General features: G+C 41.2%; 1 protein-coding gene across 3 annotated transcripts in view; it reads right to left on the minus strand.

Annotated features, from left to right (window-relative positions):
- adam19a (ADAM metallopeptidase domain 19a) overlaps positions 1–13327 on the minus strand; it is a 90766-nt gene that overhangs the window by 45413 nt on the left and 32026 nt on the right. For 2 of the 3 annotated variants that reach the window (XM_040013961.1, XM_040013965.1), the window contains one exon: positions 4874–4955. In XM_040013961.1, coding sequence (XP_039869895.1) covers positions 4874–4955 — 82 coding nt within the window. Of the gene's footprint in view, positions 1–3204; positions 3755–4873; positions 4956–13327 lie in introns of those variants that run through there. The other variant, XM_040013962.1, reaches the window with a different exon arrangement.

The raw sequence follows: 13327 nt of genomic DNA on the forward strand, positions 1-13327 counted from the left end.
TTTGGGGGGGGGGGGGGGGGGGGGGGTGTAACGGTTTAAAAAATGAAAGGTGGTGGATTGGCTAATTGGTCATGATCGACTCTGGGCTGGCACAATTACAGCCCCCCCCCTTGCTCGGGCAACGGCTCTGAAAGCAATCTTATCACAGACAAAGAGAAGAAAATGGAGAACAAAAAGTGAAAAGGAGGTGCGGAAAAAATAAGGGCCAATAAGTAACAAGCCCTTCAGGCAGGTGGTGGCTATGGCGGAGCTTCCACAGATTCAGTAACATTAGTAAGTGGTGGAGGCCAAGAGGTAGATGAGGGAAAGGGAAGGCAGGAGGAGGAGAGACCCAAGGTCGCTGGGCAGAGGGGCAGGGGAACTGAACTTCAGGTAAGAAGTTATGAACTGCAGCCAATCTGGGTCAGATATAAACCAAGCTTAGGTGTATTTTATTTCGCTGTGCTAACGTTTTACAGTCAGTTACAATGACTCGTACTGTGTAGTAGCTAGCATGACGGAGTTATATATATATATTTATATATATTTATATATATATATATATATATATATATATATATATATATATAGGGCTGCTCGATTATGGCAAAAATGATAATCACGATTATTTTCACTGAAATTGAGATCTCGATTATTTGACGATTATTATTTAACAATAACAATGTATTGAATAATGACAGTGCAAATGTTTGCAATATAAAAAATAAATGAAAAATGTAAACATCTATGTTTAGTGAACTTGGCAGTGTTGCTCTGTGGTGCAGCTACGACACTGTAGCAAAGTTTACACACTGTGTCTACTTGATCCACGTCTGACTCCGCGAACCCATAATGTTTCCACACCACTGAAGTTTTTTTTACCTCTCTTTTCAACCAGCGGCAGTCACTCTCCTCTCCAAATAACTTTCCGAGCTTCCCTCGGGTCCTCTTAATCAGCGGTCCCCGGACCGGTACCGGTCCGTGAGTCGTTTGGTACCGGGCCGCGAGAGTTGAGGCTCAGGTGTGAAATGTATAGTTTTCAGGGTTTTTATCGGTTTTCAGCGTTATCTTGTTATCATTTTTATAATTTACTCGGTTTTCCTGGGTCTTTTCACGTGTGTTATGAATAAATTTTCTTTTTTTCGGTACTGGTACTAGTTTTATTTTGTTGTATTTATACGCGACACCTTAAAGGCCGGTCCATGAAAATATTGTCGGGCATAAACCGGTCCGTGGCGCAAAAAAGGTTGTGGACCGCTGCTCTGACACGTGTTCGAAATGCGGAGAGGTGCGCTCGATTTGTCACACGGAGCAGCGCGAGAGTAAAGCACGAGGGAGGGGCTAATAATCGGCTCAGTCATTTTTAATGATCGTTGAAAGCCCAGATCGTAATCGTGATTAAAATTCGATTAATTGAGCAGCCCTATATATATATATATATATTTATATTAGGGGTGCAACAATACTCGTATCGATATTGAACCGTTCGATACAGTGCTTTCGGTTCGGTACGCATATGTATCGAACAATACAAAATTTTTAATTTATTTTATCAACTTTCCTTCTGACGATGCTGTCTGTGTTGAGCGCTCAGTGGATCTGCGCTCGACAGTGCAGCCTAGGCGGAGTAGTCGAACGCAGATTCACTGAGCGCAGGGCAAGCTAGGAGACCGAAGTTAAGCTCTCCTTGCAACATGGCAAATTGAACCTCCCCCACCCCTCATTCAGATCTGGCATTTGGAACTATTTTGGTTTTCATGTGACGTATGACCCTGAAGGTAAGCGCGTCATGGACAAAAGTAAAACACTATGTCGGATGTGCCACGCAATTATATTGGTGGGAACTAGTGCCTTAGCGCATTTTTTTTTGTATCGAAAAAATATCGAACCGTGACACCAAAGTCTATATGTTTTCGATACAAAAAAATGTTCATGCTTTTTTAATTTGTCATTTATTAAAATAATAAATATATATTTTAACTCAAACGTACAGTTTTTAAATTTAATGTTGCTGAAACAACAAAAGGATAAAATAATAAGTCAATCTAATCGAGACATCACTCATCTTTGGAAAAGAGAGTTTATTACAGAGAAATGTCTCTTTCCAAAATAAAAGCTATACTATACGCTTCTTCTGGGCTATATTCTCAGCAGCATATTAAACATATCAGGTCCCCATAAGGAGAATCACATGCTAACGGCTGTCTAAATGACTCGGGTAAAGTTTGTAGCATGCGTGCTTGTTGTTTTTGTCTGCTTCCACTTGTCTTTGCACTAGGATGATGTCGGCGTAAATGTGCAGTCATATTCATTTTGTTCCCACTAGTGACGTTAACGCCACAACACGGCAAATCTCCGTTAACGAGCTACCGCGTATCGCCCCGTGCGTGGGGCTGGACGACGTCAACACATTAACGAGCAAACTGCGCTAACGCAGTAGTTCCCACTCATGTAATTGAGCATTGCGTGGCACATCCGACATATTGTTTTACTTTTGTCCACGACATGCTTACCTTCAGGGTCATGCTTCACATGAAGACCAAAATAGTCCCAAAGGCCAGATCTGAATGAGGGTGGGGGAGGTTCAATTTGCCATGTTGCAACGAGCTTAGCTTCTGTCTTGTTAGCTTGCCCTGCACTCAATGGATCTGCGCTCGACAGTGCAGCCAAGGCGGAGTAGTCGAACGCAGATCCACCACCCGCGCTCAACACAGACAGCATCGTCAGAAGAAAAGTTAATCAATTAAAAATGTTGTATTGTTCGATACATATGCGTAGCAAACCGAAAGCACTGTATGGAACGGTTCAATATCGATACGAGTATCATTGCACCCCTAATATATATATATATATATATATATATATATATATATATATATATATATATATATATATATATATATATATATATATATATATATATGCTTCCCAAACAAATACACATTGTGCGGCTTGGCACTTGTGCTGTACGTAACAAGTCACGTCACGTGACGCTGCGGCTGTGATTGGTTCGGCTCTGCGCTACTTAATTTGGATTGGCTGTTCTTTTTTTTTTTTTTTTTTAAGAGGACAAGAGAGATGAGGCCTATCGCAATAGTTTAACTTTTCTATCGAGAAAAAGTTATTTCACAATACATATCGTTATCGTTCTATCGCCCAGCTCTAACGGAGCAGTACAGTGTTCAAGGAGTCCTATCACAGGGTTAATCTGTAGGAGAAACAAACCCAAGAAGAGACAAGACACAGATGCTTCAATCCAATAGGTGAGACATGGTGGTGCGCCAAGCATGATGCCCTCCAAAAAATCTTTGTGGACATTTTGGAAAACCAGATGATGATGCCCTCTTTGTTGATGCAGTGCTCACGCTGGAAGATTAAAAAGAGGGAAAAAGAAAAGCCAGCTGTTTATGCCAAAGCACAAGGCTTTAAAGAGTGTCTCTTGAAGCATGAAACTGTGTTAACAGCACAGATTTCTTAGAGTGTTTGAGCATACAACTCTTCTGTTGAAGTACCTCCAGTCAAATGGGATAGACATTTTCTCTGCCCATCATATGATGACCACCACACAAGATAGCCTCAAAAGTATCGCCAGGTACTTCGCAACTGTGAAGGCAGCTGCAGACACATTTGTAAAACAGACAAGTCAGAGGGAGGACAACACAGACATGGAAGCAAAGCACACCATTGTTTTTCTTGTGACATTACCAATAAGTTTGATGTGTGACATGGCCCTCTTCCAATTGAAAAAACAAAAGTTGTATCCAAGATGGCCGACTTCTAAATGGCCACCATGGTCACCACCCATCTTGAGGGTTTTGCCCCCTCACATATACTAATGTGCCACAAACAGGACTTTGATATCACCAACCATTCCCATTTTATTATGGTGTATCCATATAAATGGCCCACCCTGTAGATAGTTCAGGAGGTTAACTTAACAAAGCAGTCTTTTGGTTTCCACTAAGTACGGGTTAGAATACCAGAATAGGGAGGATGGTGTAGGTCTAAGTTTATTAGGCTTCATGGCTTTTCCTATAATACCTGGTGAGCTAATCTCTAGTCAAAATGCTCAGGCCAATTTTTTGTCCAAGTCCAACCCTCTCAGCCACCTCAGAAAATAGAGTTGACTCTGGCCCTTCCTTGAGAATGCAGTGGTATTTTTAACCCACTCCAGTTTATTATCTATGTGTACTCCGAGCTATTTATAGTCCTCAACAATGACCCCCTGGATTGTACCAGAGGTTACAGTCCACAATAATTTTTTTGGTCTTTGTCACGCTGACCTGCAGATGATTCTGCTTGCACCACGTGACAAAGAAGTCAACCACAGCCCGGTACACTGTGTCATCACAGACAATCAACAATCCAGGAAACAAGAAAGGCATCCACCCACATCACTCTCAGCTTATCACCCAGGAGGGTCAGCCTGGTGGTACTGAACGCGCTGGAAAAGTAAAGAACATGACCCTCACAGTGCTCGCCAGCTGGTCCAAGGGAAGCAGTGCGTGCATTGTCAAATCTAAAAATACACAAATTCAAACATACCAAAGTAAAGTGATCTCACCCTCTCGCTCTCCTATAATCTCAGACTGCCCTTCAAATAGAAACAGGAAGTAAACAAGTTTCAGTACTTTAGCACCATTACCAGAGTCTGTTTGTTTATATAGTTTTATCTCAAAAATCTGGGTTAAAAGAATCATTCTATGAAGAGAGGGAACTGATCTGCCTGCTTTTTGGAACAATGAACTTCACAAACAGAGACCCAAGTTTAGAGCACACAAATTGAGTTTATGTTAGAATCAGGAGATTCTTTACGATGAGTTAGCCTGAATAGATTGATAATATAACTGAAATTTTCTTAGGCATCTACCCCTTCTTGTTTCTTTATACTTACAGTGTAATTGTGATTAGTAAGAGTAACAGGTTTCCCATCCTCTGTGTAGTATGTCTCTGTAAAGTCTTGACCCAAAAGCTCACTGAGAGAGGGGGGGGGGGAGAGAAGAAAGAGAAACAGAGGAAAGTGTAAGTAATTATAAAATACATAATTTTTTAAAATTCCTTTTGAATGCAAGTGTCAGCATCAGTGGCAGACAGCAAATCAAACACACAACCTGAAGCCAAGATCACACAGAATACTTTCTTGTTATAAACTTTTTTTTCACTCTTTATATGTGAAAATTGATAATTGTTTATACCAACAAAACAATGTGTACAAAAAGAATGTGAATGAGACACTGGAATATAGCAGGGGTTTTTAGGAGACCAAAGCACATAACTGTGCTACAGAAAATGATAGTGACACACAAAATCTGAGACACATGTAGTTAAATGAACTCGCTAATAATCCTTTGATAAGTCAAGGTTGGTGACAGATTTTTACTGCATTGACCCTATCCACACAGTCTTCCTGCAGGAACCATACTTGGAGGCAGGATTTCAATGTTTTAACTATTAAAACACTGCAAGGATTTTGGTTTGAACTAAAGGTAAGGTTTTACCAAACACACTTGTATCAGCAATCACAAACTTAACATTTGAATAGCAGAAAGAATTTTCATTACAGCTGAACCATGAGAGATTTAAACAGCAAAGAGAGTTGGAGATGATGAAAGAAAAAACTGAAAAGGATCGCTCCTAACTCTTGGTAGCACTGTCACTTGGTGTTCGCTCTCTCTGCGGTAGAGTATCACTTCCTGTTCCTGCTCAAACACAGTGGTGTTTTTGAGTAGCTTATCTGCTTAGCAATTTAATTAAAAACTTTTATATACATTCATTTTTCATAGTATAATTTTCATGTTTCATCCGAAGCACAGTTTCTGTGTACTCACTACCTAATTTATAGCCAACGTATTCACTCACTGTGTCTGTACTGTTTCGCTAGCTTAGCTTAGCTCGTAGCCGACTCGTTAGCACCATGGCTACTTCACCTGTCCCTCCTGCACTTTCCTGCTCATTGTGTCAGATGTTTAGTTATTCCTCGGCCTCCTTTAGCAGTAATGATATCTGTAACAAATGTAGCATATTTGCAGCTCTGGAGGCCAGGATTACTGAATTAGAGACTCGGCTTCATTCACCTGTAGCTAGCCAGGCCCCTGTAGCTGGTGCAGCCGAAGATAGCGTAGGCCCCGCTAGCTGTTCCCCGGCAGACCCCAAGCAGCTGGGGAAAGAGGGCGGCTGGGTGACGGTGAGGAGGAAGCATAGTCCTAAACAGAAGCCCCAGGTACACCACCAACCCGTTCATGTGTCTAACCGTTTTTCCCCACTCGGCGACACACCCGTCGGGGGTCAAACTCTGGTAATTGGTGATTCTGTTCTCAGACATGTGAAGCTAGAGACACCGGCAACCATAGTCAATTGTCTTCCAGGGGCCAGAGCAGGCGACATTGAGGGAAATTTAAAACTGCTGGCTAAGGGTAAACGTAAATTCAGTAAAATCATAATTCACGTCGGCAGTAATGACACCCGGTTACGCCAATCGGAGGTCACTAAAATCAATATTGAATCGTGTGCAACTTTGTCAAAACAATGTTGGACTCTGTAGTTTTCTCTGGTGCCCTCCCCAATCAGACCAGGAGTGACATGTTTAGCAGCATGTTCTCCTTAAATTGCTGGCTATCTGAGTGGTGTCCAGAAAACGATGTGGGCTTCATAGATAATTGGCAAACCTTCTGGAGGCAACCTAGTCTTGTTAGGAGAGACGGCATCCATCCTACTTTGGATGGAGCAGCTCTCATTTCTAGAAATATGGACAAATTTATTAAAACCCCCAAAATATGACTATCCAGAGTTGGGACCAGGAAGCAGAGTTGCAGTCTTACACGCCTTTCTGCAGCTTCTCTCCTCCTGCTACCCCCCCAAAAACCCATCTCCATTGAGACTGTGTCAGCTCCCAAACAGACAAAAAACAAACTAAAAACCAGCAATAAACAATTTAAACATAAAAAAATCACAAAGAAAGAACAATACAGTATCCACATCTGAACCAAAGAGTAAAACAGTGAAATGTGTATTATTAAATATTAGGTCTCTCTCCTCCAAGTCTCTGTTAGTACATGACTTAATAATTGATCAACAAATCGATTTACTTTGCCTTACAGAAACCTGGTTGCAGCAGGATGAGTATGTCAGTTTAAATGAATCAACAACCCCCGAGTCATTCTAACTACCAGAAATCTCGAAGCACAGGCCGAGGGGGCGGTGTGGCAGCAATTTTTCACACCAGCCTATTAATTAATGAAAGACCAAGACAGACTTTTAATTCATTTGAAAGCCTGATGCTTAACCTTGTCCACCCCAGCTGTAAAACTCAGAAACCAGTCTTATTTGTTATCATCCAAGGGCGTAGATTTGGCATAGACGGAAGGGACATGTCCCTACCAATATCCAACGATTATTGAATTGTCCCCACCAATAATTTGATCTCTTTGAGTAAAGAAAAACAAACCCGATAGAAAGAAAAAAAAAAGATCTGTCAACATCTCATTCACCTAGCGGTGCAGAAAGAGTTAAATTACGTTCGCTACTGGAGTCCTACCTCATGTGACAAATATGGCCAATGTGATTGGCTGTGCCTCTCAGGGAGCTCTGTTTAGTTTTAGCAGCGGCAAGCCTGCGCTGCAAGGCCCTGCAAGGAGGAGAGGAGGATGCCACAAAAAGGAAGAACCTGGATATAAGAAAGCACTTTTCAAAGAAACCTGTAAGTCATTTAAAGTCAAGTTCACTCATAAAATGTGTCCGTCATAATAACGTTACAGGCTATCCTAGGCTTTGGCCCACAGTCTAAAATTGTAACAATGAATAACGTGTTTTGGAAACTGACTGCACCACAGGCAGCACTATTAGTTATCTCAGTCTCAGAGTAGCATTTCTAATTTTGATTGAAACTGTCAGAGAAAACGGCAGCCTTGAGCAAGCCAGGATATTAGTTTACAGAGGCTGTTAAAATTATATGTCTAATGTTATAATGTTGGTGACACAATAATTTCATCCTAATGGTACTGACATATTCATAGGGTTGATTTTTGAGACAAAATATCACGAGGTAGGCATGATTTTGCAAATATTCCACCTTGTAGTGCAGTTTGCACAAATTGTTTTAAAAATGCACTCACCCTACAAACATTACAGATGAGGCAAGATCTGCACAAATTGACAGAAACACTGAAGCAGCTACCCATTTTATTCTTATTGTCATGTATGTCCTATTTGTCAGATGACAGAAGAACCAACACAAAGCTTAGAGAGTAATGGTGATACAAGATCACACGTGAAATTGGACGATGACCTATTTGTTCATGACTGTATTTGAAGCACATGTGTGACTGCATGTATTTGGAATGTCTCACTGTTATTTATCAGGTGACAGAGGCAGCTCTGCCATGTTGTAGCTCGGACAGAGGTGAAGAGGCAAGGTAACTGGTACCTGACTGATGTTTTGGTGCTAGACCTTGTGTTAACTCTGACCTTCCCAAAGTGTGGGGCCCGCCCCCTAGGGGGGGGGGGCACAGAGCCATTGCAGGGGAGGCGCAGTATGAAAAGGGGAAAAAAATAAAATACCATACAAGTAAATAATAGCATAATTGACAGGTTTTTGACGGGGCTCCCACACAAACGCAAACCAGAAGATGAAGCATCGCTGAATATGTTTTCAAACCAACTTCATTCTAAGCCAAAGACTAGAAAATATTGTGAAGCATATCTTCCCTTTGGTTTCACCTGCACAAGTGCCAAGGTAGGTCTCCCCTGCAGAATTGCTTTTCCCTTCGTCGGGATCACACGCTGGGCTCTTCAAATCACGGACAAACAGTATCCCACATTCTTGATTTTTAGTTCACAAACACTTGTTGTAATGACTAACTACTCCTGACATTTTGGAGATGTTAGGTCTTTATACAGTAAAGTTACCGTGGGATACAAATAATATTAGGCTGATCCTGCCACGATTTGTTCCCTCGGTTCAAATCAAGGACAAACAGTATCCCACAGTTTTTTATGTTTTTAAACCAATTTCCACAGAAAGGCATTTTTTGAAAAATGTATTGATAGCAATGTTGAATATTATTACACAGGGAAAAAAACAACTACATATAAAATAATTACACCATGACGCCTCTGCCTTTCTAAATGGAGGGACAGTAACTGGGTGTGTGTATGTAAGCGTGTAAAACCTGAGACAAAATACTGTTAATCTGACTATCTGCCAGTCTGCAATTCATCTCATGTAAACAATAATGTGACGTACAGCGTGATGTGAAAAAAGGCACATACCTTTGACATTGAGTGACGAACTCTGTATTTCTCGTCCACACGTAAACGCAAAAAATGAGTTTTAAAAAAAAAAAATCGCAGTTTTCGGTGATTCGAAACGCCGTTTACGTGTGGACGAAACAGCTGCGTTTTCAAAAATACCCGTGTAGGTGTGAATGTAGCATAAACGAGTTAGTAGTTTATTTTCTTACTACCTGTAATTTATTGCTTTTTACTTGTATTTACTTAATTGTCTACTAAATGCTAAATGTTTGAGGTGTGAAATAAACCGCAATGGAGAAAAATATGGGTGTGTGTGGTTGGAGGATGTGTTTGTGTGTGTTTGTGTGTGTTTGTGTGTGCGTGTGCGTGTGTGTGTGCATGGGGGGGGGGGGACATTTGTCTTGTAAAACAAAGGGGGGCCTAGAAAAAAAAGGTTTGGGAACCACTGTGTTAACATATGAAATAGAAACTGAACATTTAACAGTGTTTCCTGAAAACCCTCTCCTGTCTGATCATTTCCTGATAACATTTACATTTACAATAATTGATTACACAGCGGTGGACTTTAGTAGACTTTATCAAAGTAGATGTCTTTCTGAAAGCGCTGTAACTAAGTTTAAGAATATAATCCACTCACTGTTATCATCTTCAATGACCTGTACCAACATAGAGCAGAGCAGCTACCTGAACGCTACTCCAACGGAGGTCGATTATCTTGTTAATAATTTTACCTCCTCACTACGTACGACTCTGGATACTGTAGCTCCTGTGAAAACTAAGGCCTCAAAACAGATGTACCTGACTCCGTGGTATAATTCTCAAACGCATAGCCTAAAGCAGATAACCCGTAAGCTGGAGAGGAAATGGCATGTGACAAATTTAGAGGATCATCATTTAGCCTGGAGAAATAGTTTGTTGCTTTATAAGAAAGCCCTCTGCAAAGCCAGAACATCTTACTATTCTAAAGACCTTCTATGACTGGACCCAGTGGAGGTGGTGAGTGACAGGAGAATGGTGGCTAAGCTGTCATCCCTGTTGGACAACATCTCCCACCCCATGCAGGTGACTGTGACAGCAATGAGCAGCTCCTTCAGTGGCTGCGGCACCCACGGTGTGGGACAGAGAGATTTTGCAGGTCTTTCCTCCCCACTGCTGTCAGACTCCAACTTCAAGACTTCAACTGATCAAACACACACATCCACACATGTGCAATAACACTAAGTGCAATACTCTTTTCTGGCATCGTTGTATTTTTACTCAGTTTTATACAGCATTTGTATTCTATTTTTATCCTATTGTATATTTTATTCTATTTTATTCTACTGTATATAGTATTTTATTTTATTCTATTCTGTACAGTTGTGTACTGTATTTATTCTTATTATATTCTAATTTTTGCTTCATAACTTTTGCACTGTCCACTTCCTGTTGTGACAAAACAAATTTCCCACGTGTGGGACTAATAAAGGTTATCTTATCTTATTCGTCACTGATTGAAGAAAATAAGAACAACCCCAGGTTTCTCTTCAGCTCTGTAGCCAGGCTGACAAAAAGTCAGAGCTCTGTTGAGCCAACCATCCCTTTAACGTTAACTAGTAATGACTTCATGAACTTCTTCACAAATAAAATTTTTATCATTAGAGAAAAAATTACCAATAATCATCCTACAGATGTAATATTATCTAGAGCTCCTCTTAATACCATTGATGTTAAGTTAGACTCTTTTTCTCCAATTGATCTTTCTGAGTTAACGTCAATAATTACTTCCTCCAAACCATCAACGTGTCTTTTAGACCCCATTCCTACAAAACCGCTCAAAGAAGTCCTGCCATTAATTAATGCTTCACTCTTAAAGATGATCAACCTATCTCTAATAATCGGCTATGTACCACAGGCCTTCAAGCTGGCCGTAGTTAAACCTTTACTCAAAAAGCATCTCTAGACCCAGCAGTCTTAGCTAATTATAGGCCAATCTCCAACCTTCCTTTCATATCAAAAATCATTGAAAGAGTAGTTGTCAAACAGCTAACAGATCATCTGCAGAGGAATGGTTTATTTGAAGAGTTTCAGTCAGGTTTCAGAGCTCATCACAGCACAGAAACAGCTTTAGTGAAGGTTACAAATGATCTTCTTATGGCCTCTGACAGTGGACTCATCTCTGTGCTTGTCCTGCTAGACCTTAGTGCAGCGTTCGATACTGTCGACCATAATATCCTATTAGAGCGATTAGAACATGTTGTAGGTATTACAGGTACTGCACTGCAGTGGTTTGTATCATATCTATCTAATAGACTCCAATTTGTACATGTAATTGGAGAGTCCTCTTCACACACTGAGGTTAATTATGGCATTCCATGGGGTTCAGTGCTAGGACCAATTCTGTTTACATTATACATGCTTCCCCTAGGCAGCATCATTAGAAGACATAGTACAGGGTGGGCCATTTATATGGATACACCATAATAAAATGGGAATGGTTGGTGATATTAAAGTCCTGTTTGTGGCAGACTAGTATATGTGAGGGGGCAAACCCCTCAAGATGGGTGGTGAGTTTCTCACCACTTATAAAATGTATTCAATGTGCTGCCCATTGTGTTGGATTGTCAATGCAACCCTCTTCTCCCACTCTTCACAAACTGATAGCAACACCGCAGGAGAAATGCCAGCACAGGCATCCAATATCCATAGTTTCAGGTGCTACACATCTCGTATCTTCACACCATAGACAATTGCCTTCAGATTACCCCAAAGATAAAAGTCTAAGGGGGTCAGATCTGGAGACCTTGGGGGCCATTCAACTGGTCCACGACGACAATCGACTTTCCAGGAAACTGTTCATCTAGGAATGCTCGGACCTGGCACCCATAATGTGGTGGTGCACCATCTTGCTGGAAAAACTCAGGTAACGTGCAAGCTTCAGTGCACAAAGAGGGAAACACATCATCATGTAGCAATTTCAAATATCCAGTGGCCTTGAGGTTTCCATTGATGAAGAATGGGCCCACTATCGTTGTACCCCATATACCACACCAAACCATCACTTTTGTTGTTCCAACAGTCTTGGAGGGATCCATCCAATGTGGGTTAGTGTCAGACCAATAGCGGTGGTTTTGTTTGTTAACTTCACCGTTCACATAAAAGTTTGCCTCATCACTGAACACAATCTTCTGCATGAACTGAGGGTCCTGTTCCAATTTTTGTTTTGCCCATTCTGCAAATTCTGTGCGCCGATCTGGGTCATCCTCGTTAAGATGCTGCAGTAGCTGGAGTTTGTAAGGGTGCATAAGAATAAAGTTACGTTGAAACCAAGCACACCATTGTTTTTCTTGTGACATTACCAATAAGTTTGATGTGTCACATGGCCCTCTTCCTATTTAAAAAACAAAAGTTGTAACCAAGATGGCCGACTTCTAAATGGCCACCATGGTCACCACCCATCTTGACGAGTTTGCCCCCTCACATATACTAATGTGCCACAAACAGGACTTTAATATCACCAACCATTCCCATGTTATTACGGTGTATTCATATAAATGGCCCACCCTGTAATTCAAACCTCCTTTGTTGCCTGATCTTAGACTTTCTGTGCTGTGCTAGACAAGCATTCTCAGTGAAGTCAAACACCTTTTTTAAGAGTACTCTCATCTAGAATAGACTGTATGGGTCCTCTTCCCCCTTTAAAATCTGGTTCTCTGTATTTATTGATTGTAATGTGTAAAGCAGCCAGATATCCAGCCACTTATCCATTACATTCAATCACTGCTAAGGCAGATCTACAGGTCCTAGCCAATTATTTTCTGTGTTCAGATTTTAGAGTTAGCAAGGCTTTAATTTTATGTCTAGATCATTGGTTCTCAAACTGTGATACACGTACCACTGGTGGTACTTGGGCTCCCTGTAGTGGTAAGTGGGAAATCTAACAGAACTTTTCAGATTAAATAATAATCCATTCTGGAGGTATGCAAAGATCACACGAGAGTTCCCGAGGCTCTTCTGGGAGCTGGAGTCAACCAGAAGACATCTCCCCAAGCGAGTCCTCTATGAAAAGCAGCCTTTCCTTATCGCCAGTGGTCGCAGCCGCTACAGAGTGCTGGCGGGC

This window comes from Simochromis diagramma, unplaced genomic scaffold, assembly GCF_900408965.1.
Source record: "Simochromis diagramma unplaced genomic scaffold, fSimDia1.1 OVJJ01000621.1, whole genome shotgun sequence".
Lineage (NCBI taxonomy): Eukaryota > Metazoa > Chordata > Actinopteri > Cichliformes > Cichlidae > Simochromis > Simochromis diagramma.